We start from the raw sequence: 27,542 nt of genomic DNA on the forward strand, positions 1-27,542 counted from the left end.
AGAAAAAAAATAAGAACTTGAAACAGAAAAGGCCTCACAATTCTTTAAATACAGTAGAAGGCAACTCAAAAATAAAGTAGAGAAACCAAATGAAAAATAAACAGTACCTAGATATTTCTGTAATACGCGAAGAGGCGCGAACCCTAAAAGAATTGTCCCTTGAGAGAAGACGGCGCATAACCATTAACCAGACAGGAATTGAAACATGAAGTGGAGGAACTTGGCTGTAACAGAGCCTGGAAGCTGCAATTTGCTAAAATATTGTTCCTTTTTTGTAAGGCACTTTGGTACATAGTTTATGTGTTTTCTTAATTTACTTTTCCAAGGCGAGTGTCTGCCATTTTAGAACAGTAAATAAAAAAATGGTGGCTGCATTATCTGCACGCACCTGTGTGTCTCATCTGAACGGGTCGCCGTAGCATTATAGGCGTGTATGTGTAGTGACACCAGCACGTATACGCCTCATCACACTTTTTTTTTATGATGTTGATCAGTATTGGCAAACAATTTTTTTTTGTAAATGTGGCGTGACATTTATTTACCACGATAAAATCATTTGACTTTGCTAAGGCAGGTTATATAAACCTTGCAAGGGAGTCCAGTGCACAATTCAGTACTAACCCTGGCCCTATCACAGCAGAAAGAGTCTACTATGAATATAAAGTGGAGGTTAGGACAGCTGACATATCAGTAAAAATTAACACTCTCCCTCTTACAGGCAGAATAGTTTATAAGTAAGGTCTTTACTAGGACAGCGATCAGTGAACAAGGCAATTCTATTCTGCAGCTTTGGGAAGGTTTATTTATTTTTCAAATACAACCCAAGCAGTCATGTGTTGACCTGTTCTCCTGTGTAGGGCACATAAACAGAATTTACATTCTACCCATCTGAAGTTTTTAAACAGCTGAAAAAGATGGGGGCCCAGTCAGCACGCGGATATTTATCATTTAACGAAAGAAATTTCTCTTTAGAAAAAAATTCCTGAATATTCATCACTCAAATAAAAGTAAAAATAGAGAGGTTCAGTTAACGCCACTCAGCCTCTTGCAAGCTAGACCACACGAAAGGAAAGTCTGCATATGTAAAACAAGTTGATATTTTGTTAAAAGGGTTTTGGTAACAGAGACCACAACTAGGTTATACTTCAGCTGACATGGGACTTCCAAGCCTCTGCTAGTTTCATGTCTGTAGATGCAACAGTCAGCCACAACACTGAGTGAAATGTTTAAGTCCTGGATACAATCTGGTTTTCAGATAGGTGAGGGCACACTAAGAAGACTGAGAAAGAAACAGAAAACATTCTATAAAAGTACACGGAGTGTTGCACCATCTTTATGCGGCAAGTTGACGCAAACAACGTAGGTGAGCAAAAGGGGGTCCATCGACTGACATCCCTTGCTCAATCTAAGACCCACTCACGTTTCAAACACAATTTAAATTTAAAGAAGTGGGAAGCCGCTTTAGAGGGAACTTAAGTGTAATCGCATTTCAATACACCTCAATTTATCAATGTTTTTAAAAAAAATGTGAAAGGTAGAAAAAAGGTCTCTTAAATAGAAAAAAATATTATTAATGTAAGTGTTTCAGAGGTTCAGCAGCGTATTTATCTATTACTATGAATCTCCGGTGGAACCTTTCCAGAGAAAGTTACCAGTTGAACAAGCACCTTTGGTGTCTACGGAAGAGGCAATGTGCCTACTTACAGCTCACAAATAGAATTTACATACCTCTTGTACGTACCCTAAAACCACCTCCCTTTATCATCTACAGCGATTCACTGCTTCCCCTCTCAGTTCGTACTAAGTCAATATAATAAACCAAATATACCCGCAGGATCCTAGGGTTCCCAAGCTGAAGGGAGCATTTCCTGCCATCGCCTGCCCAGTAGAGCATGTTGCAAGAAACATGGATTAAGATTTCCTTTTAGTCACTCAAAGCGAGTAGCGGGCTGGCCACGCGTTTCAACATCTGTCTTCGTTTGATTTAGTTATTGGAATAGTGATTTGGTCCTCAATTCTGGAGTTTATCCATCCAATCACCCCTCACAAGGACCGCACGTACCTGCCGGTGGGCTCCAACGGCTGCTCGTCCGCCGTGCTTCCACCACCGCCGTCCTTTTCCTGCCTGCAGTTCCGCTGGTCCAGTTTTTTTTCAGTCCTGCAGTTACAGAGGTATGAATGAGGTTTTGTCAAACAACCTTGTAAGATCACACAGGAAAGCTCGATCAACAAATGCCCCCCATCACCTGGCTGCCAAAGTAAGCACCGAAGCAAAGCATTTGTAGGATACAAAAGTTGAATCTTCTGAAGTTTGTCTAAATTTGTATTTTTAAAAGACGTTTTCAGCACCAGAAGTCACTTTCCCAAGATGTATAAAAACATAAAAAGGCATCAGGAACAGTTTTCGAATGACCCAAATCAGTTTGTTTTGAAACTTGGCTATGAGTTGGTTTGTGTGGATTCTACTGACCACTTGTGGTGTCATAGATTGGGCAATTGTGCATTACATGTCATTAACACCACATGCGGATATTGAACCAGTGGAAATTATCCAGCATGCGCTCACATTTAGGGATGTTACTCTCCATCATAACTTCACCAATCCTAGTCCAGGAAAAGGCTGTTCCCTACCACTCGCTCACAAGAATCAGGCAGACAAGAGCTGGTCTTCATGAAGTATACGGAAACTGGAAGCCTGACACATAACCCCTGTACCATAGGGTTCACTTCAATGTAATTCTGAAAGTTTGAACTCAATTGAAAATGCCCTTTAAGTTCTCTACGTAGGAAAGCTCTAGGTTAGGATTACTATGTGTACCAACACAAAGGTTTCTTGCAAGTTAGAAAGCATCTCCTTAGGTAGAACAACTTTGTAATATCACATGCAATGTTATGTCTCTGGATTTCCAATATTGACCACTGTATGCCCTGGTTCAATAAAGATCAGAAGAATTTGGACAGTTCATAAAATGTTACTCCATTTGTATTGCCGGTCTCCCAATGGAGGTACAGTAAGCGAAGGGTAATATCAGACAAAGAACAGCTGATTCTACAGACCACTAAAAGACATACTATAAATAATAGAAGACTGAACAAATGCTTACACTTGCGACCGGACTTCCCTGTGACATAGATGGCAATACAACCACTGCGGCAAATTCTATATGTTGAGTAAAATGGTGCAAAACAGAAGCCATTATTTTTCATCAATAATTAAGAGAGGCTGCTGCTTAATATGTCGAAACAAATGCTGAACTCTAAATAAGCTGCATAATTTTTGCACGCACTTAAGCAACCGCCTAATTATAGGTTTATCTTTAAAAAATGCACATAAATTTTAAAATATGTGCTACATTTTTAGAAATGCAATGTTCTTTATATACATGTATGTATACATATAAATTGCAAAAAAACTATTTCACAAGGAAAAATAACTTTTAAAAAATGCAACATTTTTATAAAATTCTGCATTTTTTTAAAATGGAACACTCCTATAAAAAAAAGAATTCTTTAAAAAAGTAAAAATTATTGTGGAAGAGAAGATTAATAAAAAGCTTGAATGCCAAAATTTGCGCTTTATTATTAATTTAATGCACACAATGTTTTAAAATTAAAACTATTATTTATAAACTGAAGGTAATCTGTAAAAACAATTACAGATTATATTAAAAGCTGAGCAGAGAATAAGAAAAATATGGATTAAGAACATATACGCCCTAACAAAATACCAGCACTTACACTGGAGGCCAGGCCTGGCCCTCAATACATTTTCTCCCACTATCGCGCACCCATTCACCCATTCATAATTCGTAGCTGAAGCGATACGGCTGGTGGTGCACACGCTGTGCTCACCCTTCTGGTATGATGATATAACTGTGGGGGATGAGGCCTTTGGTGCCATTGAGCTCTCCCATCCACCACACCTCGGAGGTCTTGCGGTGGAGAACCAGCGTGTCTCCTTTCTTGAAAGACAGTTCCTGCGGTGTCCGTCCCATGTAGTCGAACTTTGCCGTCACCTCCACAATGTCGGATTCTGGTGCGAGTGAAAAGGGACCGATGTTAGAAAGAGCCTTCTAAATGCAGAGCGAGGGGCAACACTAAGCGCCTTTCCACTCCGTGGTCTTAAAACTTGTTGTCCATTCAAGCACTTTTGGTGACGAAGTGTCGGCTCCCAACTAGGCTTCCCACTATGGCGTGTGGTAGTGCATGGTTTGTTGCTTCAAGTATGCCAGTACCGAGCCTATGTCCACTTGCCCTGTCATTGTGGAAGTGGTGGTTTAGCTCACATCTTCATTCAATATCTTGGCTAATTCTAGAGGGCACTTCTCTAGGGAAAAGAGAATCCTTACCTTGATACTCAATGGAGTGTAGATCTCTATACCCATTAAGCGTCCACCCACCCTTTCAACGCTTCCCCAGTACCCATCCTCTTCCCTACAGCAAAGGACTCTGAATACCCCCTTAAAGGAGGTCATCATGACCAAACACTCCCTTCCATCACCAATGACCATCACCATCCCTTCCTTCACCTCCTAATAGATCTCAATTTCTCCAAAATACACCTGCGTACCCTCCTCGCTTACGGGCCTTTCATGGTGCGCATCCTGGTCACTCTCTTCCAAGGCGGCTTCCAGACGGACCGTGCCACTGAAGCCAGCAGACAGGTGGGGACACAGGAGACAAGGAGAAAAAAAAGAGGGCCAGTCAGGAAAGGACTCTCCACAAACTGAAGGAGAACCTGGTGCAGCCCTACCACAGGTCTGCGCAGAAGCCTGGGCTGGAGATGGGCAGCAATGCTCCTGAAGCGTCCTTTTACTCCCAGGAAGATGCGAGCAGCGGCAGGCAGCAGTCACACAGCACGACACCATAGACACGTGGAGAGTATTTTCTGCAAACAGCACAGCAGGACTCAAAGCTGAATGGTCCAGGACAGGAAAGGTTACTTACCAGTAAGTCCAGGCTTGGTCCATTCAAGAATTGTCCCTTCAGAATCTTACCACATACCACATTTGATCCTAACATTTTCATTTTATTTATTTTTTAATTTCATTTTTTAAAGAGAACACATTTTAAACTCCTAATGGCATTTCTTGAGATCCAAAAATGTGAACACTGGTAAAAGCTTACCATCCTGTATGAGCTGGCCCCATCTCTGGATACACTCCATTTTTATGGAAAGTGACAACTTGTCCATAACACATTCTGCGAGCCCGGTGAGTCCCAAATAGGTGCAAATTTACTATAATATGCAAGACTGGTAGCCGTCCAAATTTGATGCTAAAGTTCAGCCATTGCTTGCAGCACCCTAAGCCTCCCCTTCTTGTAGCACTGGGAGTCTCCAAATGTATACACGAAATGGGCCTCCCCACCCCTGATGGAACGAACCCTATGCGACAGCAGAAGGTGACATATTGAAGATTAAATATTTACATCTAAAAAGCTGTACCCAGAGCTTGACTAGTGAGATAAGGGAAACCAATGAACTGGAGGAAAGCCTAATGCAAGGAATGCTTAAGATAAAGAAGTCTCAATATTGTATTGGTTGTTGATGGTTATGGCTGATGGAGAGTTTACACTACCAGAGGAGCTGTGGGAAGGATACTTGCTGAAGATGCATTTAAGAAAATTCTTGCAAGTATCAATGAGCATTTAATTAATAAAGGATTGATAAAACCGATGGTTAAAGGAGAAATCTATTTTCCCTTCACAGAGCATACTGTATGGCCTATAGGATATTGAAGCTGGGAATAGGGGGCATAGCTAAATGTGGAGTAGAGAAGGCTGCTAATTATATCCATATGTTTATGGAATGCCCCAGGAATCACAGCTTCTGGGGAAATGTGGGAAATGCTATGAGGAGCATCCAGGAATAAATCTCAAGTTAAGCCTTTCCCTAATCAGCTTTGCGGCTATTCAGAATACCAGTTAATAAGGCCTTTCTGGAAGGCCTTAAGAAAGTCATTCCACCCAGGCTACCTCCAGCACCATCCTGGAATCTTAATGTTGTTCTTACTAGGCTCATGGGTGCACCTTTCAAGTAAATGCATTCAGGCAATTACAGGTCCTTTCATGGAAAGTGGCTTTCCTGGTGGCTATCAATTCCCCAAGACGTATAAGTGAGCACCAGGCTTTAACTTAAGAAGAGCCATTCTTCCAAATACACAGGGATACAGTAGTTCTTCAAACAAACCCTAGATTCCTTCCAAAAGTAGTCTCACAATTCCACATCAACCAGTCTATTGAATTACCAGTCTTCTTTCCGCAACCTGACTCCGTAGCAGAAAAAGCTCTTCACATACTAAATGGTAAAAGGGCTCTCATGAATTATATTGACAGAACGAAAGAGTTTATTAAATCAAAACAATTTTGTAGCATTTTCAATACCTCATAAGGGTAACGCAATATCAAAAAATGGTATATCCAGATGGATAATCAAATGTACTCAAAGTTACTATGCTAAATCAAAAGGCAGTTACCTATTACCCTCAAGGCACACTCCGCTAGAAAGAAAGGTGCTTCTATGATTTTTCTAGGTAATATCCCCATAGCAGATATATGTAAAGCTGCTACGTGGTCTACACCACACATATTTACTAAGCACTATTGTGTAGATGTATTAGCATGTCAACAAGCCAATGCTGGCAAACTATTTTTCAAGCAACTCCAACTCCTAGCCACCGCTTACTTGGAGGGACTGCTTTACAGTCTATGTAAAGCATGTGTATCTACGGCCATGCATGCCATCAAACGGATGATATTACTTACCCTGTAAACATCTGTTCGTGGCATGTAGTGCTGTAGATTCACATGCACCCTCCATCCTCCCCGGACACCTGTTATTGTTGTAGTTAAGTTATCATATAACTATTGTACATATGTAAATACTTTGCATGAACATCTCTTTCTCTTTACTTTCTACACACTCCTTGCCTCACCAGCCTGCGGGAAAACAATCTAACAAAGGACTCAATGCCCATTCGCAGTATCACCGAGAAGAGGAGTCACTCGATCCCGTGACTCAAAAACATTCTTTGAACAAAAACAACTTGTAACACTCCGGACCCAACACTTAGTGGCGGACTTATGCAAAGCATGCGTATCTACAGCTACACATGCCATCGAACATTACCTTTCAGAAACGTACCCACCCTAGAGAACTATTTTGCTTTATATAATGAATAATAAAGACAATTACAAATATGTATTTCATGATAAGTTATTCATGTTAGGAAGGCATTCAACATACCACAAAGTGACAGGAGAAACTTCAGAATAAGGGAAGTTATACTTTAAAGTCAGGGTTAAAATAAGGATTAAGCATACAGAGTCAGGTAGCAGACTAGGGAAAGAGTAAAATTTAGTGTTAGGAATGACTACAGGTCTTAGATTTAGGGATTGGGATTTGGGTTAAAGTAAATTTAGAAGAGGGTATTTCATTGTACACTAATTAGCGGTAGCAGAATTGTTTTAGGAGCTCTTCAATTGTCGATTTATGAATAATTTTTGTGCATTCTCTTTAGTATTTTCTCCACCATTGTATTGTTCTGTGATACCTTTTTACTGTAATAATGACTGTATGAAGATACTTTTCTCTAACAATTTCGCTCTGTACTACTTTGTTATAAACATTTTGCTCTGTAAAAGTGTTCTCTGTAGCAACATGAATCAAACAGACTTTATCACATGAAGGCTTAACTTTTTGTATTAAAAACAAAAGACTGGGTGGTTGATGTGGTAAGGGAAGATTCTGATGGGAAAATCCTCTTGAAAATGTACTCACAAGGAAAGAATATATTTGGAGAAGCAGCGCAAGATGAAGCTTGAACCGAAAATATTAACAGAAGCTGATCAATATTTCCAGAAAAAAGATTTTTTGTTTTGACTAAAGCTTGAGTAAGGAAGAAGCTCAGAAATTTACCATTTGACCGAAAGGCAACAGCACACTTAAAACAAATAGGCAACAAAGAAAGGAGAGAGACACAACAGTGCATGTGACCTAGTGGTTCTGCCACACAATGAGTGGACAAACAGCTGGTATGGAAGGCAGATGGAGCCAAGGACATCTTCTCGCGCCCTTCATGCTATGCCTAGTTCTGCTGAATATCACAAGAGCATCAAACATAGACCACTACATTCAGAGCAAAGCTCACTGCAAACAGAGCTTTTCAGAACGGCTGAGCTTTCCACCCATTTTTTAGTACAGTGCAATAAATATGCAGACATTTTGCCCGCAACTAGCATCAGAATTTGAGCATTTCAAGCAATGACAGTGAAGCACAGAGAGAAGCGCATGACAGACAGCAGAGCAGAATGATGTTCAGAAAGGCACCTGGACACTACGGTTCATATTTAAATCCAAAACAAGGAATGAATATTTTAATTAAAATTGCATTGCCACAATACAATTTGAAACGTTACTTAAATGTATCATTTAGGTGCATTGGTCACATCATCCATAACCCGAATCTGTAGGTCATATCCTCAATTCTACAGTGCGATTAACGCCATCATTCCTTCAAAAGTTAATTGCGAGAAATCTCCTTTTCTTCCACTCTGCTTTGGTCAAATGTAGCAGTAGCAAAACATTGCACATGTCGAAAAACAGACTACGCTATGCCCTTCCCACTAGTAATTGTAAACTTCATAAAAAATGGCACACTGCGGTCTTGGCAGACAAACACTGGTTCCTCAGGAGGTGATGTCTTACAAACCGAGACCAGATTGAGAGGGTGAGTGAAAGCGAAGGGTCTCTCACCAATAGTCGTCTTCCACAAGGGTCATGCATTTCTCATAGAGCGGGCCGGCCAGCTCCTTCTCATTCGGAAAGATCTTCTCCTGGTGCACGATGATGGTCTTCACGACTTCGTTCACGTGCGCCTGCACGGAAACAGGATCCTGGTCGTCTGGGATGGAGATGAGCGTCGGCCCGAAGCACACCGCTAGGTTGTGCGGGTCCATCATGTTTTCGTCGCTGTACTGGGACAAACTGAGGGCAAAAGAAAGAGTGTCCACAAGGGTTTGATAAGATGATGAAGAACTCAAACCTGAAGATTCAACAAACCACAACAGAAAAGGAAAGTATTTAACATGGTACATGAGGTGCCGCACATTTTCCCTTCCCCATGGGACCATGAAGCGAGGATTTTAGAAAACAGAACCCTGAGCTCCTGGTAGTGTTAGCTGCACCTCTCTTTCAAGGTCTTCTCGCATTCCTTTGCGCAAAAAGATCCTGGCAAGTGGTTATTTGTAGGTTTCACTCCTGTCACGTGTGCCCGCTTCCATTCCCTTGCATCGAGAAAAGTTGTATAAATGTTACCGTAAAATGTATTAAGTTTAGCGTTACATTATACTGTGCCAGAAAAAAAATGATTATATGGTGTATCCACCTTAAATAGCTACTTCACCCTCACAGAGAGCATGCCACCTGAGAGACTGACTGATCTCACCATTTAGGACATTCAAAGTAAGAGTAACATTTTTCTCCAGGTAAAAAAAAATTATGGGGAAAAAAATACCTACAGGAGTAAAACCAGCAAGACACTGAAGAAGCTATGAAAACCTTCAGAAATATGTCAAACATCATCCAGATCAGTGAAAACTGAATCAGGTTCGTGCCCTGAGAGCCTAAAAGCGAAGCCCAACCACTAAGTAGGAGACAAACATAGCTGTACCAGAACCCTGTGGGAATTCCTTCACTCACCAGGACCACGCTTTCCAGTGAGGGATCGTTGATTTCAAGGCTCTGTAGAGCGTTTTAATAATGAACAAGTAATTGAGGCTTCGCCACGTCTACAAAGGAAAATTCAATGGCAAGGTAACCTGGAGCGGCCCCCACACTGCTAAAGTGTATGACCTAGAGGGGTCTTCCCGCACAATTTCCCACACCAGAATGGGCGCCTGGCTGTAGTTATTGCAGGGAGGGATGGATAGGTTGGAGAAAGAGAAGGGGTGTATGATGGGTAAATATATTAGTGGCCAAGGAGAGATGACACTGGGTGAACACGGATAGTACAGCATTCAGAATGCAACTAATGCATGGAGAGATGTGAGTGAGGAGGAGGAGAATGATGGAGGGAAGGCGGCTTAGAGGAGTAGGCATGAATAGATCAATCAAATATTAAATATTACTGGATATGCAAGAATCCATTGGTGTGAAAGGACCATACACTGTGGCATAAAGTGATGGGGGATGAAGTCTTATGGGAAGGAGAATAGATAGGGAAGTGGAGATAGGAAGACGCGTGATCTAGGGTCAGTGGAGATCCCCGGCGCCACAGCTCCTTAAAAGGTACTTACTGATTCAGGAAGGAAAACAGGTACCTCAGGACCACCAGGACAGGCTTTGAGAGTCCCTCTACTGACTTCCTAAGATGGCTTACCATCTCGGTTGTATTTTCAATCTCTGCAAAAAAGAAATGATTGCATTAAGTTATTACAGAATGTTCTTAAGCCGCAGGTAAAGTTCCTAACACTTGCTACTGACCACAAACATTTTATATAGGCCAGTGAGGTACCATCCAGGGCCATGAATCTAGCAGAGGCCCAGGGAGATACAGGATCTCAATACCATTGCATTAAAAATAAGACAAATGTAGCCACTCTGGTTGCTTTTGTTTACAAAATGAGAAGGTCCCCACAGTCCTGAAAAGCCCTTTGATTACCTCCTCTCAAATCCAACAGACCTATAGACTTACTGCCCTCGTGCGGACCTACCACAGATCTTCAAGATCCTAGACAGTCACCACCAGAATCCAAAACCACCAAGAATCTAAGTGGATGAGACAGAAACAGTCGCGGTCTGCACAAGGAATGATTCCTAAGCATGGCAACCAGGGCTCACTGAGCATTCTAGTCCTTCGAGTCCTCTCGGCCACCATCAACATGGTTGGCCACCAGATCTACAACACGACCTCCAATCACGAGTCCTCTCGGCCACCATCAACATGGTTGGCCACCAGATCTACAACACGACCTCCAATCAATGACATACATATTCCTTATTACTACACAGGTCAGAAGGGGTCCAACTCACAGGGCTGACATCTGCTTCCAGGCTGGTTACCTGGGGAGTGCCCCATTGATTCGAACAACAATTATGCAAAATCCTGAAGGACCAACTAAGACCCCACAACCTCCCCTTTCAATCGTAGGCAGACGATACAACAAAATACTTGTGAATCACAGGAGATGAAAAACATTTCGCAACTGACCCTGTAAAGCATTCAGCTGCCCTCCAGCGAGTTTTGCACTATACAAATAGCACATACACAACAGCGATAGCCGTTAAAGCAAACAAGCCAGGAGGAGCCAAATCAACGTCAAATTCCAGAAGCTGCAAGACCAAAATCAGGCCTTCCTCGTCTGTTAAAGAAAGTATCATCTATCTTCCCCAAATAAGCAAGTTTCTAACCTTTGGTAATGTTCTTTCTGCAGGAGAGTCTACATAACCACAGATTCCTCACTTTTCGACTATCCCCAGACACACGTCTGGATGCGGAACACATGTGGCCTTTGCTCCCATGTGCAGGAGGTGGTACCATCAGACACCGTGGCTTCTTCAGACCTCCCCGCCCCCAAAGTGGGGGCACAGCACCTTATATAGGTGACACCTCTACCTGCTGATGCCAGTTTTGTTTTGAAACTCTAATGAGCCCTCAGACTTGGGTCAACTGATGTGATGTGCTAAACCTAACTTGGACCTCGTTAGAACCATAAAAGTCCACTCCTCAGAATGCGGAGGAAGGGGGACAGTAAGGAACCTGCAGATAGAGTGCCCCTAAGAAAAAGCAATAATGAAGGTAAGTAACTTCTTCTTTCTAAATACAGACCCCTTGCCTTTTCAAAAGTTACTAAACTAAGTACCTCACAAAAGGTAGAGGGTCTGAGGAATGGACTTACAGCAGGGTATCCTGCAGGATCAAATTGCCAAAACGACCCTCCCTGCACACTTGAAAGTCAAAGCAGTGAGGTCTGGTGAAAGCGTGGGTTGACACCCACGAAGCAGCTCGGTAGATGTCCAACACCGGAAGACCTCATCAACGCCAGGTTTGCAGCCTTGGCTCTATTGGAATGAGCCCCAAGGCCCTGAGGAAGACCCTTCTTGTCCAGGAAATGACACATCTTTATGGACATGATGTTCCATCTGGACACTGTTGTTTCCGAACAGCCTTTCCTTTCTTTGCACTGGCATATCTAACAAAAAGCTGGCCATCCGCACGGTACTCCTCTGTCAAATCTGTGGAAAAACTAAGGGCCCAGTTTGGATCTAAACGCGGAAGTCTCTCTCCTTCCTTAGAGGGATGTTGTGAATAGGAAAAAAGTGGGAAGCATGAGGGACTGTGCCACGTGGAAGGCCAACACCACTTTCAGTAAAGAAAAATGTCACTGTCCAAAGAACATTTTTGTCAGGAAAGAAGGTGGTTTACGGCAACTGAACTGGTATTGCTTGTAGCTCACTGATTGCAGCTTACACAAGTAATTGCAAAAAGGGAAACAGTCATAATTGTCAGCAATCTCATGGAAAGGCTGTGGATAAGGTGAAATGGCATGCACGTCAAAAGGCGAGTGGAGGTCCCACTGTGGCATGATAAAGGGTGCCAAAGGAAACAGGTGGGCCCTTTCAAAAACTGCATAATGAACTAAGACTTACAAAACGAAGGGTGGTCAGCCAACCATGAAAAAGCTAAGTAAGGGCGAATAAAGAAATTATAAGGGTGCCCACTACAAAACGTTTCTGGACCAGTGACAAAACATCGGAACATCAGACAGGATGGGCTGGTGAGGTCCTCACACGAGGCTATGAACCTCACCCAACAAAATAAATACAATTGGTAGATGGCGCCAAACCCAGGGATAAGTTCTACCAGTTTTGCAGGCAAGTCAAAGCCACTCAGTTGGCTCTGCTTAAGCTCCAAGCATGCAGGTGTGGGCTGTGGACGTTCAGGTGTAGAACTCAGTCCGACTTCTGAGACAGACAGCTCCCCAAAGAGGTACAGAGAAAGAAGGGGGATGTTTAGGCTTAGCAGGTCGGTACCACACTCTCCTGGCCAATCCAGATAATTCAGGAGGAGCTGAGCTCAGTTCCTTCTGACTTTCTTCAGAACCTGAGGCTGAACGAGCAGCGATACAGAGGCACACAGAGTACCCTCAATCCCACTGCAAGATGAATGCATGTCCCGGGGGCCTTGAGGCCGAAACTCCTGCGTGCAGTAGTCCCAGCACTACAAGCTCAAAGCACTGGTAAAAGGATGTAGCAAAGATGTGCACCACGGGATGAAACGCCTTGAATCACCTCTGGATGCATACGCCATCTGTTGTCTGCTACATGACGCCTTTTGAGCTCATCCACCCTTAGCAACCCAATAGGGTGATGGACGGAGTGTTGAAACTTTTCAAACACTCACCCCCAGTCACAGATCTGGGTTTAATCCATCCTTCTTTTGCTCACCAAACTGGGGTGGCAGAGTGAGCAAAAGAACGATTGATTAAATCCAGATCTGTGACTGGGGGTGAGTCTTTGCATTGTTCAACACTCCGTCCATCATCCTTTTGTGTTGCTAAAGTTGCCCTAAGTGGGAAGGGTATGCCCAGACGTGGGTCCCGTGCTCACTGTTCCACTGAATTCAAACTAGCCTGGCTGATGAAGGGTGATACCCTGAAACCGGTCCCAGGATGCTTGTTTCCGGTCCAGGGAGGACCTGGCTTGGCAGTTCGGGCTGGACTGTTCCCATGAGGAACCGGGTTCATGACTGATTTGCATATGGCTGGGTGTAAACTAGAGTGGCATGGTGACCAAAGAATGATGGATTAAACCCAGATCTGTGACTGGGAGTGAGTGTTTGCATTGTTCAGCACTCCGTCCATCATCCTTTTGTGTTGCTAAAGGAGCTCATCCACCCTGACATTCAGCCAGCTTGCCAAATGACTGACCTTCCGAGAGATTCCTTGGAGTTCAAACCACCACGTTAGTCTCGGCACTTCCTAGCAAACCTTTGCGCAGGGGAAGAAAACAGGAACCCAAGACAGATGGAATGGCCATCCCACTCCCAATGTCGGACCAGCAGCGGTGTCAAGCACTGCAACCCGCAAGAGGGTATCCAGTGCACAACTGAACTCTTTATACCAAACATACATCACCCACACTGAGCCAACGCATGTTCCCGGAGCATCCTCAGAATGCCCCAGATGCGACACCTGCTGCGGACTTTACCACATGGTATGGGGTGCACTGTAATACAACGCACTTGGGGGAAGTAAATGAAATCACATCTGCGTTTGTAGATTATACATCAGCGCGTAACCCGAATCTTGAGTGCTGGGAATCCGACCTAACGCAAAAAGGGGGTCAAGACCACGCACGAGTTCATTCATCTCGCTTTCACTATTTCTAAGGGACAGGTCGCAGTGACGCATTGAACTGTGGTTAAGGATGCTCCGGACCTGGGCTTGAGCTGAGTCCGATGTGTACCCCTGACTGCGGCACAGAGGGGGGGATGCTGTAGCAGCCAGAGAGGGATGGGACGCGTGCACTCTTAAGATACAAGCAAAAATGACCACCGCCCTCCCTGACCCCAGCTCCCACCCCACTGAGCACCCCATTACACGGTACGAGACAGTGCGGCAAGACCATTGCACTGAGGACAGCTTGAGCCAGGAGCCCCCACAAACCCCGGGCCACGCCCAGTTAGGGGACGAGACTGGCTTAGCCGCAAATGGACACAGACATGACTGGGGGTGTCCACTAAACTTTGTGCACTGATGACCACCATGAAATGGAGGGGAGGGCTCCTGGTGGGCGAGCGGACACACATAACCACTGCAGTTAAGATACGTGATAGTGCACAGCTCTGTCACGGAGGCACTGTCAGGCTCCTGAACGCCCTTGCATTGTTCTCGCCACAGGCCGCCTATTGATGTCCACTGTGCAACTGACGGATTAAATGGGTTCAATGCCTAGTTTATATTGTTTATATGTTTACCCTGTAACACACTTTCTTCCTCTCAACAATGTTAACAAAGGACAAGTTGCCATGACATTATGGCAATGTACCACGCTTCTGATGCCTACAAACTAATAAAATATATTTATATAAAAAATATCATATTAATGTACTCCAAAGAGATATCTATTACAGAGGCAGTTGACAGGTTTCTCGTGTTAGTCACCCAGCAGGGTTTGCGGCTATTCTGCAGCGCCAAGTGCCAGCCGTGATCTACATGCAAGAGGGCCTGAAGGCAAGGAGCTAACTACCTTACAAGCCCCTGACATGCAAGGCTGTGCACACACAAGCCACAGAATGAGCATTCGTGGTGACTCCATTCTACATATCCATCTTACTGGGCACTCATAAAAAGCACGCCAGGTGCCTGCACCCCACTGCGCCCTGACCAACCTCTTCACATCTGAAGGCGTGTGTAAATTCATCTGGGGACTCCATACTAACCTTCAATACATGAAATCATTAATGCCAAAAGCAGAAGAAGAGATCACAAGATTTTCTGTTAAAACTACAAATATTACATACTCCAACTTCAACAAAAGGAGGCTGTGCTCATTCTTTCAATGAAAGTTGACAACTGAGTACTAAATAAGTACAAACAGACTCAGTAGGGAAAGGACAGGTCCATGGAGTGGGCAGAGCCAGGCTCAGACAAGGTTCTACCCGCTTAGCTTCAAAGTTTTATGACGTGCCAGGGCTCTCCAACCCCCATCAAACGGCTCCCACTGACATGGTATTAGGTCTAGGGTGTATGACTGCTCTGGTATGCAGTGGTATTTAGATAAGAATCAGCTCACAAATGTTAAAAAAAAAAAAAAAAAACAGATAGAAAAAATAATAGAAAATAGAGAAGCAAAAGGAAAAGGAAAGCAAAAACCACCTAGACGAGACAATAAAAATAAATACAGTCAGGAAAACACAAATGAACAGCAGTGATTAACGAAAATATGCAAGGTAGAAGGAATATATGATTGAGTGCTAAAATAAGAGTTCAATATCACAACTCAGAGACATGTAGAAGAAAGACCATCAATAACGGCAGCAGGTAACCCATCCTCATTCCTCGTGATAGGGCAAAAACAGGGGTTTTGAATGTTCCCTTTAAAGCACTTCTGGGTGAAGAAGAGTCAAAAATTAAAAAGTTGATTTTCTTTTTTTCTTTTTTTTAAGTTAAACTGTTTTTGGAGAACTTTCTTCCAACATGTGAATTTACAGAAAATCAACATTAATGGAGGTACGTACGGACAGAAGCCAGCAGGCCATCGAACATGTCCTTGGGGAAGAGCGGCTTCTCCAAACCTCGGAAGTACAGCTTCAGGACCCCCGCCACCGAATCCACATCGTGCCCCGAGAAGCTGTCAATGAGAGGGTCCTCACCTACACCAGTGAGGGAGAACTTTTATATGTGACATTCAAAGGGTGTACTCAACAATAAAATGTACAAAAAAACATACTCACAAATTAATAAAGAGCTCAAAAGACCAAGACACATCAAAGGAATAAGATGGAAGCGGTTATGGTGGGAGAAGGAAGGGAAACAAAGTCTGTATATTTAGATACATGTAATGGAGTCTATCTATTGAGATTCAAGCAGGGAAACAATGGAGTCCATCTATTGAGATTCAAGCATGGAAACAATGGAGTCCATCTATCGAGATCCAAGCAGGGAAACAATGGAGTCCATCTATTAAGATTCAAGGAGGGAAACAATGGAGTCCATCTATTGAGATTCAAGGAGGGAAACAATGGAGTCCATCTATTGAGATTCAAGGAGGGAAACAATGGAGTCCATCTATTGAGATTCAAGCGGGGAAACAATAGAGTCCATCTATTGAGATTCAAGCGGGGAAACAATGGAGTCCATCTACTGAGATTCAAGCAGGGAAACAATAGAGTCCATCTCTTGAGATTCAAGCGGGGAAACAATGGAGTCCATCTATTGAGATTCAAGCAGGGAAACAATGGAGTCCATCTATTGAGATTCAAGCAGGGAAGCAATGGAGTCCATCTATTGAGGTTCAAGCAGGGAAACAATGGAGTCCATCTCTTGAGATACAAGTAAAGAAACAATCAAGTCTGTCAACCAAGATATACAGGGAGTGCAGAATTATTAGGCAAGTTGTATTTTTGAGGATTAATTTTATTATTGAACAACCACCATGTTCTCAATGAACCCAAAAAACTCATTAATATCAAAGCTGAATATTTTTGGAAGTAGTTTTTAGTTTGTTTTTAGTTTTAGCTATGTTAGGGGGATATCTGTGTGTGCAGGTGACTATTACTGTGCATAATTATTAGGCAACTTAACAAAAAACAAATATATACCCATTTCAATTATTTATTATTACCAGTGAAACCAATATAACATCTTAACATTCACAAATATACATTTCTGACATTCAAAAACAAAACAAAAACAAATCAGTGACCAATATAGCCACCTTTCTTTGCAAGGACACTCAAAAGCCTGCCATCCATGGATTCTGTCAGTGTTTTGATCTGTTCACCATCAACATTGCGTGCAGCAGCAACCACAGCCTCCCAGACACTGTTCAGAGAGGTGTACTGTTTTCCCTCCTTGTAAATCTCACATTTGATGATGGACCACAGGTTCTCAATGGGGTTCAGATCAGGTGAACAAGGAGGCCATGTCATTAGATTTCCTTCTTTTATACCCTTTCTTGCCAGCCACGCTGTGGAGTACTTGGACGCGTGTGATGGAGCATTGTTCTGCATGAAAATCATGTTTTTCTTGAAGGATGCAGACTTCTTCCTGTACCACTGCTTGAAGAAGGTGTCTACCAGGAACTGGCAGTAGGACTGGGAGTTGAGCTTGACTCCATCCTCAACCCGAAAAGGCCCCACAAGCTCATCTTTGATGATACCAGCCCAAACCAGTACTCCACCTCCACCTTGCTGGCGTCTGAGTCGGACTGGAGCTCTCTGCCCTTTACCAATCCAGCCACGGGCCCATCCATCTGGCCCATCAAGACTCACTCTCATTTCATCAGTCCATAAAACCTTAGAAAAATCAGTCTTGAGATATTTCTTGGCCCAGTCTTGACGTTTCAGCTTGTGTGTCTTGTTCAGTGGTGGTCGTCTTTCAGCCTTTCTTACCTTGGCCATGTCTCTGAGTATTGCACACCTTGTGCTTTTGGGCACTCCAGTGATGTTGCAGCTCTGAAATATGGCCAAACTGGTGGCAAGTGGCATCGTGGCAGCTGCACGCTTGACTTTTCTCAGTTCATGGGCAGTTATTTTGCGCCTTGGTTTTTCCACACGCTTCTTGCGACCCTGTTGACTATTTTGAATGCAACGCTTGATTGTTCGATGATCACGCTTCAGAAGCTTTGCAATTTTAAGAGTGCTGCATCCCTCTGCAAGATATCTCACTATTTTTGACTTTTCTGAGCCTGTCAAGTCCTTCTTTTGACCCATTTTGCCAAAGGAAAGGAAGTTGCCTAATAATTATGCACACCTGATATAGGGTGTTGATGTCATTAGACCACACCCCTTCTCATTACAGAGATGCACATCACCTAATATGCTTAATTGGTAGTAGGCTTTCGAGCCTATACAGCTTGGAGTAAGACAACATGCATATAGAGGATGATGTGGTCAAAATACTGATTTGCCTAATAATTCTGCACTCCCTGTATATGCAGCAACAAAAGAGTATATGGGATCCGTCACATGGGGTACCTGTTAGGAAACAATTGATGCCTTCACGAGGGACAAAACAAGTCAGACAGGATGTTGGTAGGGAAACAACACACTATGGAGTCTATCACACCATCCGCTGGTAGGGAAACAAGCTAATGATTTATCACACCATCCAGTGGTAGGGAAACAGGATATGAATTTATCACACCATCGGTGGTAGGGAAACAGGCTATGGATTTATCACACCATCCGATGGTAGGGAAACAGGCTATGGATTTATCACACCATCCGGTGGTAGGGAAACACACTATGGATTTATCACACCATCTGCTGGTAGGAAAACAGACTATGGATTTATCACACTATGCACTTGTGAAAGGATAATTTCATATTATGTACTTCAGAGTTACTGTTTTTCATACATCATTTAGTGAACCAATATATTTTATAATTAAACATGGAGGTTGTTTCTTATTGATCTGAAGCGCCTTTTAGCCTCAATGATGCTTGCCAAGCAGGCTCAGAAGCCATTTTATTCAGGGTAGGTCATATGCATTTCTCTGCAAAGCATAACCTTGTTCTCAGTCTATCTATCAAGATTCAAGCAGGGAAACAATGGAGTCCATCTATCGAGATTCAAGCAGGGAAACAATGGAGTCCATCTATTGAGATTCAAGCAGGGAAACAATGGAGTCCATGTATTGAGATTCAAGCAGGGAAACAATGGAGTCCATCTCTTGAGATTCAAGCGGGGAAACAATGGAGTCCATCTCTTGAGATTCAAGCGGGGAAACAATGGAGTCCATCTATTGAGATTCAAGCAGGGAAGCAATGGAGTTCATCTATTGAGGTTCAAGCAGGGAAACAATGGAGTCCATCTCTTGAGATACAAGTAAAGAAACAATCAAGTCTGTCAACCAAGATATATATGTGGCAACAAAAAAGTATATGGGATCCGTCACATGGGGTACCTGTTAGGAAACAATTGATGCCTTCACAAGGGACAAAACAAGTCAGACAGGATGTTGGTAGGGAAACAACACACTATGGAGTCTATCACACCATTCGCTGGTAGGGAAACAGGCTATTGATTTAGCACACCATCCGGTGGTAGGGAAACAGGATATGAATTTATCACACCATTCGCTGGTAGGGAAACAGGCTATTGATTTAGCACACCATCCGGTGGTAGGGAAACAGGATATGAATTTATCACACCATCGGTGGTAGGGAAACAGGCTATGGATTTATCACACCATCCGGTGGTAGGGAAACAGGCTATGGATCTATCACACCATCCGGTGGTAGGGAAACACACTATGGATTTATCACACCATCAGCTGGTAGGGAAACAGTCTATGGATTTATCACACTATGCACTTGCGAAAAGATAATTTCATATTATGTACTTCAGAGTTACTGTTTTTCATACATCATTTAGCGCACCAATATATTTTATAATTAAACATGGATGTTGTTTCTTATTGATCTGAAGCGTCTTTTAGCCTCAATGCTGCTTGCCAAGCAGGCTCAGAAGCCATTTTATTCAGAGTAGGTCATATGCATTTCTCTGCAAAGCATAACCTTGTTCTCAGACTTGGCAGGAACTTAGGAGAATAATGAACCCAGTATTACATTCATGAATTGTATCTTCTCTAGGACGTCTTGTGCTTCCCTCAAGAGCACATCCAGCCACCAGCTCAATAGATGAGCGTTTGCTTAAGGTAACAAGTCTCTGCCACATGACTCAGTTGCATAGATTTATATTGATAAATAGAAGCTGTACTAGATTTGATGTATTTTAGCATTAGGATACAACTGACCATTTGCTAGTGAGAATTTCTATCAGTTGAAGTTGCAGATATTTTTATTCATTCACTGGGCTGCTTGCTAGTTTTGCATTAAACGCGTGTTGGACCGGAGGGCTCCCAACAGGTTGTGTTTTATTCTTAACATGCTGGTAGGAAGCCTATCACACCATGCACTAGTAGGGAAATAACAGGCTATGGAGTTTGTTGTTGATTCTACCTGTGCATGGTGTGACAGTCTGTTGTATGGACTCAGTACATTATTTAAGCTACAGAGTGCATCACACAGGACACTAGTAAAGAACCCACAGGGGTTATCACACAAACGCTGTAGAGAAACAATGGAGTCTGTTGTGTCGCACTGGTATGGAAACAATGGATTCTAAGGAGACCGTCACATTAAACACTGTAGACAAAAGGAGTGTCACATACAGCACTGGTAAAAGAACGACAGACTATGGAAACAATTAGGCTGGCGCTGGAGTTTGTCGGACAGGAGGGATACATGGTGAAACAGAGCATGTCACAATGCAGGTAAATTCATTAAAGCAAGGTAAGAGACCAGTGTTCAAGTGAGCTCTATATCCCAGCAGTCCCACCCACCAGGACTTCTCTGCTCAAATGAGCTCGACCTGCCCCACACCCTGTCTTGGTAAATGGCGGAGCTGACCTCTTTCAAATGCGTTGCGGATCTCGCTGACCTGCGCCTGCGATCCATTGACTCGAAAGATGCCTTCGTGCTGGAGACCTGGTGGGAAGAAGAGACAAATGAGACACTTTCAAGCTGACTAATCCCAAGACCACAACCAAGATGCTCTCGAAAGATACCAGCTGACACAGTGTTCATATTCAATGGCAGAAGCAGAAGAACCTGTTTGCAAGAGACCCACTGTATGCACATGGGGGCTCAGGGTTTGGGAAATTTGTATTTAAGGGCACTCTATACCTCCACCAGTCCTTCTACTTTTAATCACAAATGGAGCCACGTTTTAGTTGCCACCACTCGGTGTCACAACTTAACACTTCTAGCAAGACTCCTGCATGGACTAAAAGTCTTATCTGTAGACAATATCCAAACGTATTCACCGGAGAGACAAAGGAAAAGAACACTTGCATCTATATTTTCTAAACAATGTACAGATTTCGTTTTCTACAGCATTTTATTTCCATAGTGGTGGGTGGATTCCAAACATGGACAGACACCTTCCCTGAAACAATATTTCTCATGCATGGCTTTCCAAAAGTCACTGGCTTTTTTTTCTTGCAAATCTGACATCAGCAAACAGCTCCTGTGGCGCTTGCCCGAATAACTTTAATAGCCTTTCAACTACAGTAGGTGCAACTGACTAAATAAAAAGGCTTTCAGAGGTATCCCTTCTAACAAGTGTCCCGGTAGCGTGTTAGTAAGTCTTCTGTCGAAGAAACAGGATGAAGCAAATGGTACACAACGAAGAGAAGCAACTTTTCCGCCTGAAGAGCAACCCCTTGATGGGGAAGAACACGTTTGTTAACTGTGAGAGGACAAGTATCTGATTGATTCTCATGCTTTTCAAATTCACTTTGCTGCCAGGGCAAGATCTTCCGACCGGACTATGAATTATAATCAATCAATCGGGGGCTCTTGTGGAGCGCGAGCTTATCACCCCGGGGGGTCTGCAGGCACTGTTTTGGTGATTCGCCTGGCTGGCGGAAGTGGAGGTCGAAGAGCCAGGTCTTGAGTTGTTTTCTGAAGCCCTTCCAGGAAGGGGCCGCGCAGAGGTGGACAGGGAGGTCGTTCCAGGACGTGGCAGTGAGGTGGGAGAAGGAGCGTCCTCCGAAGCAGGCGTGGCGGATGCGTGGGCTGTGAGCCAAAGAGAGAGTGGCTGAGCGGAGCTCTCTGGAGGTCGGTGAAATAAGAGGCAGTTGTTGATGTAGGTGGGTCAGGTGTATGCGCGTGTGAGGAGTTTGAAGAGGCATCTTTGCTGTATGAGAAACGATGGTCTACACTGGAGAAATGCTTCACCGCCAGACAACGCTGGGCAGATACATTTTCCACCACTGGACCACATCCTGTTTTGGAGCGGTCTACATAACCTCCCCCAGATCAATGCAGCCGAATGGCATCGCTTCCTCTAGGTGAACCCCTACATTCTGCTTTGTCGCACTGAACATGACATCGCTGAAGACAGTGCATGCTTCACAAAAGCTACCACCAAAAAACTGCTGATAATGTAGGTTTCACAAACACTGTGCTGGACCTGAGCAGCAGAGACTATGTTGCTGATGACAACTTCACGCTTTATTGTTGTAAGGCTCAGTAGCATCCACAGAAATAAATTTTCTGAATGCCAACAACTCTACCTTCATAGGTTTAGAACATTTTTGACTTGCTGGGAACTCTCATAGATCCCCAGGGATAGTAAAAAAAAAAAAAATCTTTGCAAAATTAACTCTCACAGATGTTCAACAAAGTGAAAAAACACATGACTATAAAATTGGTAGAGAGGTGCATTTGCACATGCAACTTAATTTTATTCTCTCCACTGGGATACTGGAGAGGTCCTTACCCTACACAACCCCTAAACAATTAAGTTTTCACTTCTGTTTTCACCCTTAACACACTCAACAAAATAGGAGGCCCCAAACCCCAGAGGAGGAACCAAACCCTTACCGTGCAGGTTAATGAAGCGAATGCAGCTCTCCACCACCAAGGGCACCGTTTGTCCGGTATCCTGAAAGAAGCGTGAAGACCACAGAGTCAGACACATGAAGACGCAGCCACTGTATCTAGGTTGCTTTATTCTCAAAACCTGCAACACTTAAGTTGGGGGGGGCTCGCGGGGAGTGGGAGTGTTACTAGCTTTCCATGCAATTTGAGAATATTGCTTTTCTCCTAAGAGCTAAGGGGAAGGTGTCTGACTCTCACTTGGCTGCTTTCTGAGAGTGACCACCTGACCCAACACTGGGTTCTGGGTCATGCTATCCCATGATTTCTATTACCTTGCAGAAAGGACTACAATACTGTAAGTAATGGATTCAGGACTGGGGGAAGGTGCCAGGGGAAAGCTCCTGAAGGAAGAGCGAGTACTCTTAAGGAACCGAGAGCAGTGCGGGAGGCACAGAGGCAGCGTCTCCCAGGTGCTCTACCCTGCCCCACCGCGGCTGCTCTCTGAGGGCCGCTCAGTATCTCAGACCCGCCTCCGACACACTCCACACCCAGTGTGAAGATGGTGCTTATACAGCAACATTCATTTTCCCACATGGGACATATACTGAATCCTGCTCCCCAAGGGCTTCAGAAATGTTAAAAAAAAAAAGAAAATGCCGTGACCCAGACGCCCTGACCTGCCTGCCTGTCACATCCTACTGCAGTGACCCAGACGCCCTGCCCTGCCTGCCTGTCACATACTACTGCGGTGACCCAGATGCCCTGACCTGCCTCTGCCTGTCACATCCTAGTGCCGTGGCCCTGACCTGCCTGCCGGACGTCACATCTTAATGATGTAACCTAGAAACCCTGACCCGCCTGCCTGTCCCATCCTAGTGCTGTGACCCAGACGCCCTTACCTACCTCCCTACTATCCCGTGACTCAGATGGCTTGACCTGCCTGCCAGACGTCACTTCCTAATGACATGACCTAGATGCCCTGACCTGCCTGACGTCACATCCTAGTGCCATGCCCCAGATGCCCTGACCTGCCTGCCGGACGTCACATCCTAGTGCCGGGACCCAGATGCCCTGACCTGCCTGCCAGACTTCACATCCTAGGGCTGTGACCCAGACACCTTGACCTTCCAGACATCACATCCTACTGCTGTGACCCCGAGGCCGTGACCTGCCTGCCAGACGTCACATCCTAATTCTGTGACCTAGACACTCTGACCTGCCTGCCAGACTTCAAATTCTAGCGCCGTGGCCCAAAGGCCTTCACCTGCCTGAGGGATGTCAAACCCTAATGCTGTGACCCAGACACCATGACCTGCCTGCCAGATGTCACATCCCAATGTCGTGACCCAGACACCTTGACCTGCCTGTCGGACTTCACATCCTAGTGCCATGACCCAGACACCTTGACCTGCCTGTCGGACTTCACATCCTAGTGCCATGACCCAGACACCTTGACCTGCCTGTCGGACTTCACATCCCAATGTCGTGACCCAGACACCTTGACCTGCCTGTCGGACTTCACATCCTAGTGCCATGACCCAGACACCTTGACCTGCCTGTCGGACTTCACATCCTAGTGCCATGACCCAGACACCTTGACCTGCCTGTCGGACTTCACATCCCAATGTCGTGACCCAGACACCTTGACCTGCCTGTCGGACTTCACATCCCAGTGCCATGACCCAGACACCTTGACCTGCCTGTCGGACTTCACATCCTAGTGCCATGACCCAGACACCTTGACCTGCCTGTTGGAGGTCCTAGTGCTGTGACCCAAATGCCTTGACCTGTCTGCCGAATGTCACATCCTAGTGCCATGACCCAGATATCTTGACCTGCCTGCCAGACATCATATTCTAGTGCTGTGACTGACACCATGACCTGCCTGCCGGACTTCACATCCTAGGGCTGTGACCCAGACACCTTGACCTGCCTGCCAGACATCACATCCTAGTGCCGTGACCCAGAGGCCCTGACCTGCCTGCCGGGCGTCACATCCTAATGCTGTGACCCAGACACTCTGACCTGCACACCAGAGGTCACATCCTAGTGCCATGAACCAGACAACTTGACCTCCCTGTCGGATGTGACACCCAAGTACCGTGACCCAGACACCTTGACCTGCTTGTTGGAGGTCCTAGTGCTGTGATCCAAATGCCTTGACCTGTCTGCCGAATGTCACATCCTAATGGTATGACCCAGACACCCTGACCTGCCCGCCAGATGTCACATCCTAGTGCCATCACCCAGAGGCCTTGACCTGCTGCCTGCCAGACGTCACATCCTAATGCTGTGACCCAGACACTCTGACATGCCCACCAGATGTCACATCCTAGTGCCATGACCCAGACACCTTGACCTCCCTGTCAGATGTGACGTCCTAGTGCCGTGACCCAGACGCCCTTTTCTGCCTACTGGGCATCACATTCTAGTGCCTGCAGCAAAAACCCAGTGCAGGGATGGTGCTAGGAGCTGCAGCATCCTAAAGACTAATGGCTGTCCACATGTTAGGAACTGGGGTTGAAAGTTCGAAATTTATATCTACAAACCCAAACTATGACTCCAAGAGTGAGACATTTAAAGCTTTAAATTTAATATCTGACAGCTACTCTCAAAGATAAAAGTTTCACATTTTTCCTGTTTGTTTACTGATATTTTTACAGGTACTGATCTTTGCTTTATTCTTTCTTAACCTTTAACCCCAGTCACGCTTCAATACTAATCCCACTACTGAACCCATGCAGTTACCTACCTGTGACCCACAGCCATTAACAGTGACACCCATATTTTAACAGCTAAGTCCAAGATACTCCGTCACCCGATCTATTACACTAAACATTAATTCTAGAAGATGCCCCTTGACTCTATCCATTACCCCATGCAATAAGCTATCTGATGCTTCTTCCCCTGTTGACTGAAAAGGAATATGTGTGATCCAGAAGACAAAGTGTCAGCTTTAGGAAAAGCAGCAGAGAGACTTACACTCAGCTACAACCTCTGGGAATGAGCGGATGTTCTCAAACAACATCAACCAAGTGCAAGGTCTGAAAGTCTGCAAGAACGTGTCAGACCGGGCGGTGTGTGATACAGGCAAGTGTAACAGGGCGTCAGACTTGGTGGTGTAGGTTACAGGTGAGTGTATCATGGCGTCAGACTTGGTGGTGTAGGTTACAGGTGAGTGCATCAGGGCGTCAGACTTGGTGGTATATGTTACAAGCCAGTGTATCAGGGCGTCAGACTTGGTAGTGTATGTTACAAGCAAGTGTACCATGGTGTCAGACTTGGTGGTGTATGTTACAAGCAAGTGTACCATGGCGTCAGACTTGGTGGTGCATGTTACAAACGAGTGTATCAGGGCATCAGACTTGGTGGTGTATGTTACAAGAGAGTGTATCAGGGCGTCAGACTTGGTGGTGTATGTTACAAGAGAGTGTATCAGGCGTCAGACTTGGTGATGTATGTTACAAGCGAGTGTATCAGGGTGTCAGACTTGGTGGTGTAGGTTACAAGTGAGTGTATCAGGGCATCAGACTTGGTGGTGTAGGTTACAGGTGAGTGTATCAGGGCGTCAGACTTGGTGGTGTAGGTTACAGGTGAGTGCATCAGGGCGTCAGACTTGGTGGTATATGTTACAAGCGAGTGTATCAGGGCATTAGACTTGGTGGTGTATGTTACAAGAGAGTGTATCAGGGCATCAGACTTGGTGGTGTATGTTACAAGCGAGTGTATCAGGGCGTCAGACTTGGTGGTGTATGTTACAAGAGTGTATCAGGGCGTCAGACTTGGTGGTGTAGGTTACAAGTGAGTGTATCAGGGCGTCAGACTTGGTGGTGTATGTTACAAACGAGTGTATCAGGGCATCAGACTTGGTGGTGTAGGTTACAAGTGAGTGTATCAGGGTGTCAGACTTGGTGGTGTAGGTTACAGGTGAGTGTATCAGGGCGTCAGACTTGGTGGTGTATGTTACAAGAGAGTGTATCAGGCGTCAGACTTGTGATATATGTTACAAGCGAGTTATCAGGGCATCAGACTTGGTGGTGTATGTTACAAGCGAGTGTATCAGGGCGTCAGACTTGGTGGTGTATGTTACAAGAGTGTATCAGGGCGTCAGACTTGGTGGTGTAGGTTACAAGTGAGTGTATCAGGGAGTCAGACTTGGTGGTGTATGTTACAAACGAGTGTATCAGGGCGTCAGACTTGGTGGTGTAGGTTACAAGTGAGTGTATCAGGGCATCAGACTTGGTGGTGTATGTTACAAGCGAGTGAATCAGGGCGTCAGACTTGGTGGTGTATGTTACAAGCGAGTGTATCAGGGAGTCAGACTTGGTGGTGTATGTTACAAGCGAGTGTATCAGGGCGTCAGACTTGGTGGTGTAGGTTACAAGCGAGTGTATCAGGGCATCAGACTTGGTGGTGTATGTTACA

General features: G+C 44.7%; 1 protein-coding gene across 4 annotated transcripts in view; it reads right to left on the reverse strand.

Annotated features, from left to right (window-relative positions):
* ARHGAP4 (Rho GTPase activating protein 4) overlaps positions 1-27,542 on the reverse strand; it is a 190,082-nt gene that overhangs the window by 18,078 nt on the left and 144,462 nt on the right. For 2 of the 4 annotated variants that reach the window (XM_069209436.1, XM_069209435.1), the window contains exons 13-20: positions 23,121-23,181; positions 21,141-21,218; positions 16,242-16,376; positions 10,297-10,402; positions 8,756-8,986; positions 4,571-4,647; positions 3,853-4,033; positions 2,063-2,158 (exon numbers count right to left, since the gene is read on the reverse strand). In XM_069209436.1, the coding sequence (XP_069065537.1) occupies positions 2,063-2,158; positions 3,853-4,033; positions 4,571-4,647; positions 8,756-8,986; positions 10,297-10,402; positions 16,242-16,376; positions 21,141-21,218; positions 23,121-23,181 (965 nt within the window). The remainder of the gene's footprint in view (positions 1-2,062; positions 2,159-3,852; positions 4,034-4,570; positions 4,648-8,755; positions 8,987-10,296; positions 10,403-16,241; positions 16,377-21,140; positions 21,219-23,120; positions 23,182-27,542) is intronic. The other 2 variants (XM_069209438.1, XM_069209437.1) reach the window with 1 other exon arrangement.

The sequence above is a fragment of the Pleurodeles waltl genome, chromosome 10 (assembly GCF_031143425.1).
Source record: "Pleurodeles waltl isolate 20211129_DDA chromosome 10, aPleWal1.hap1.20221129, whole genome shotgun sequence".
In the NCBI taxonomy this organism is placed as follows: Eukaryota; Metazoa; Chordata; class Amphibia; order Caudata; family Salamandridae; genus Pleurodeles; species Pleurodeles waltl.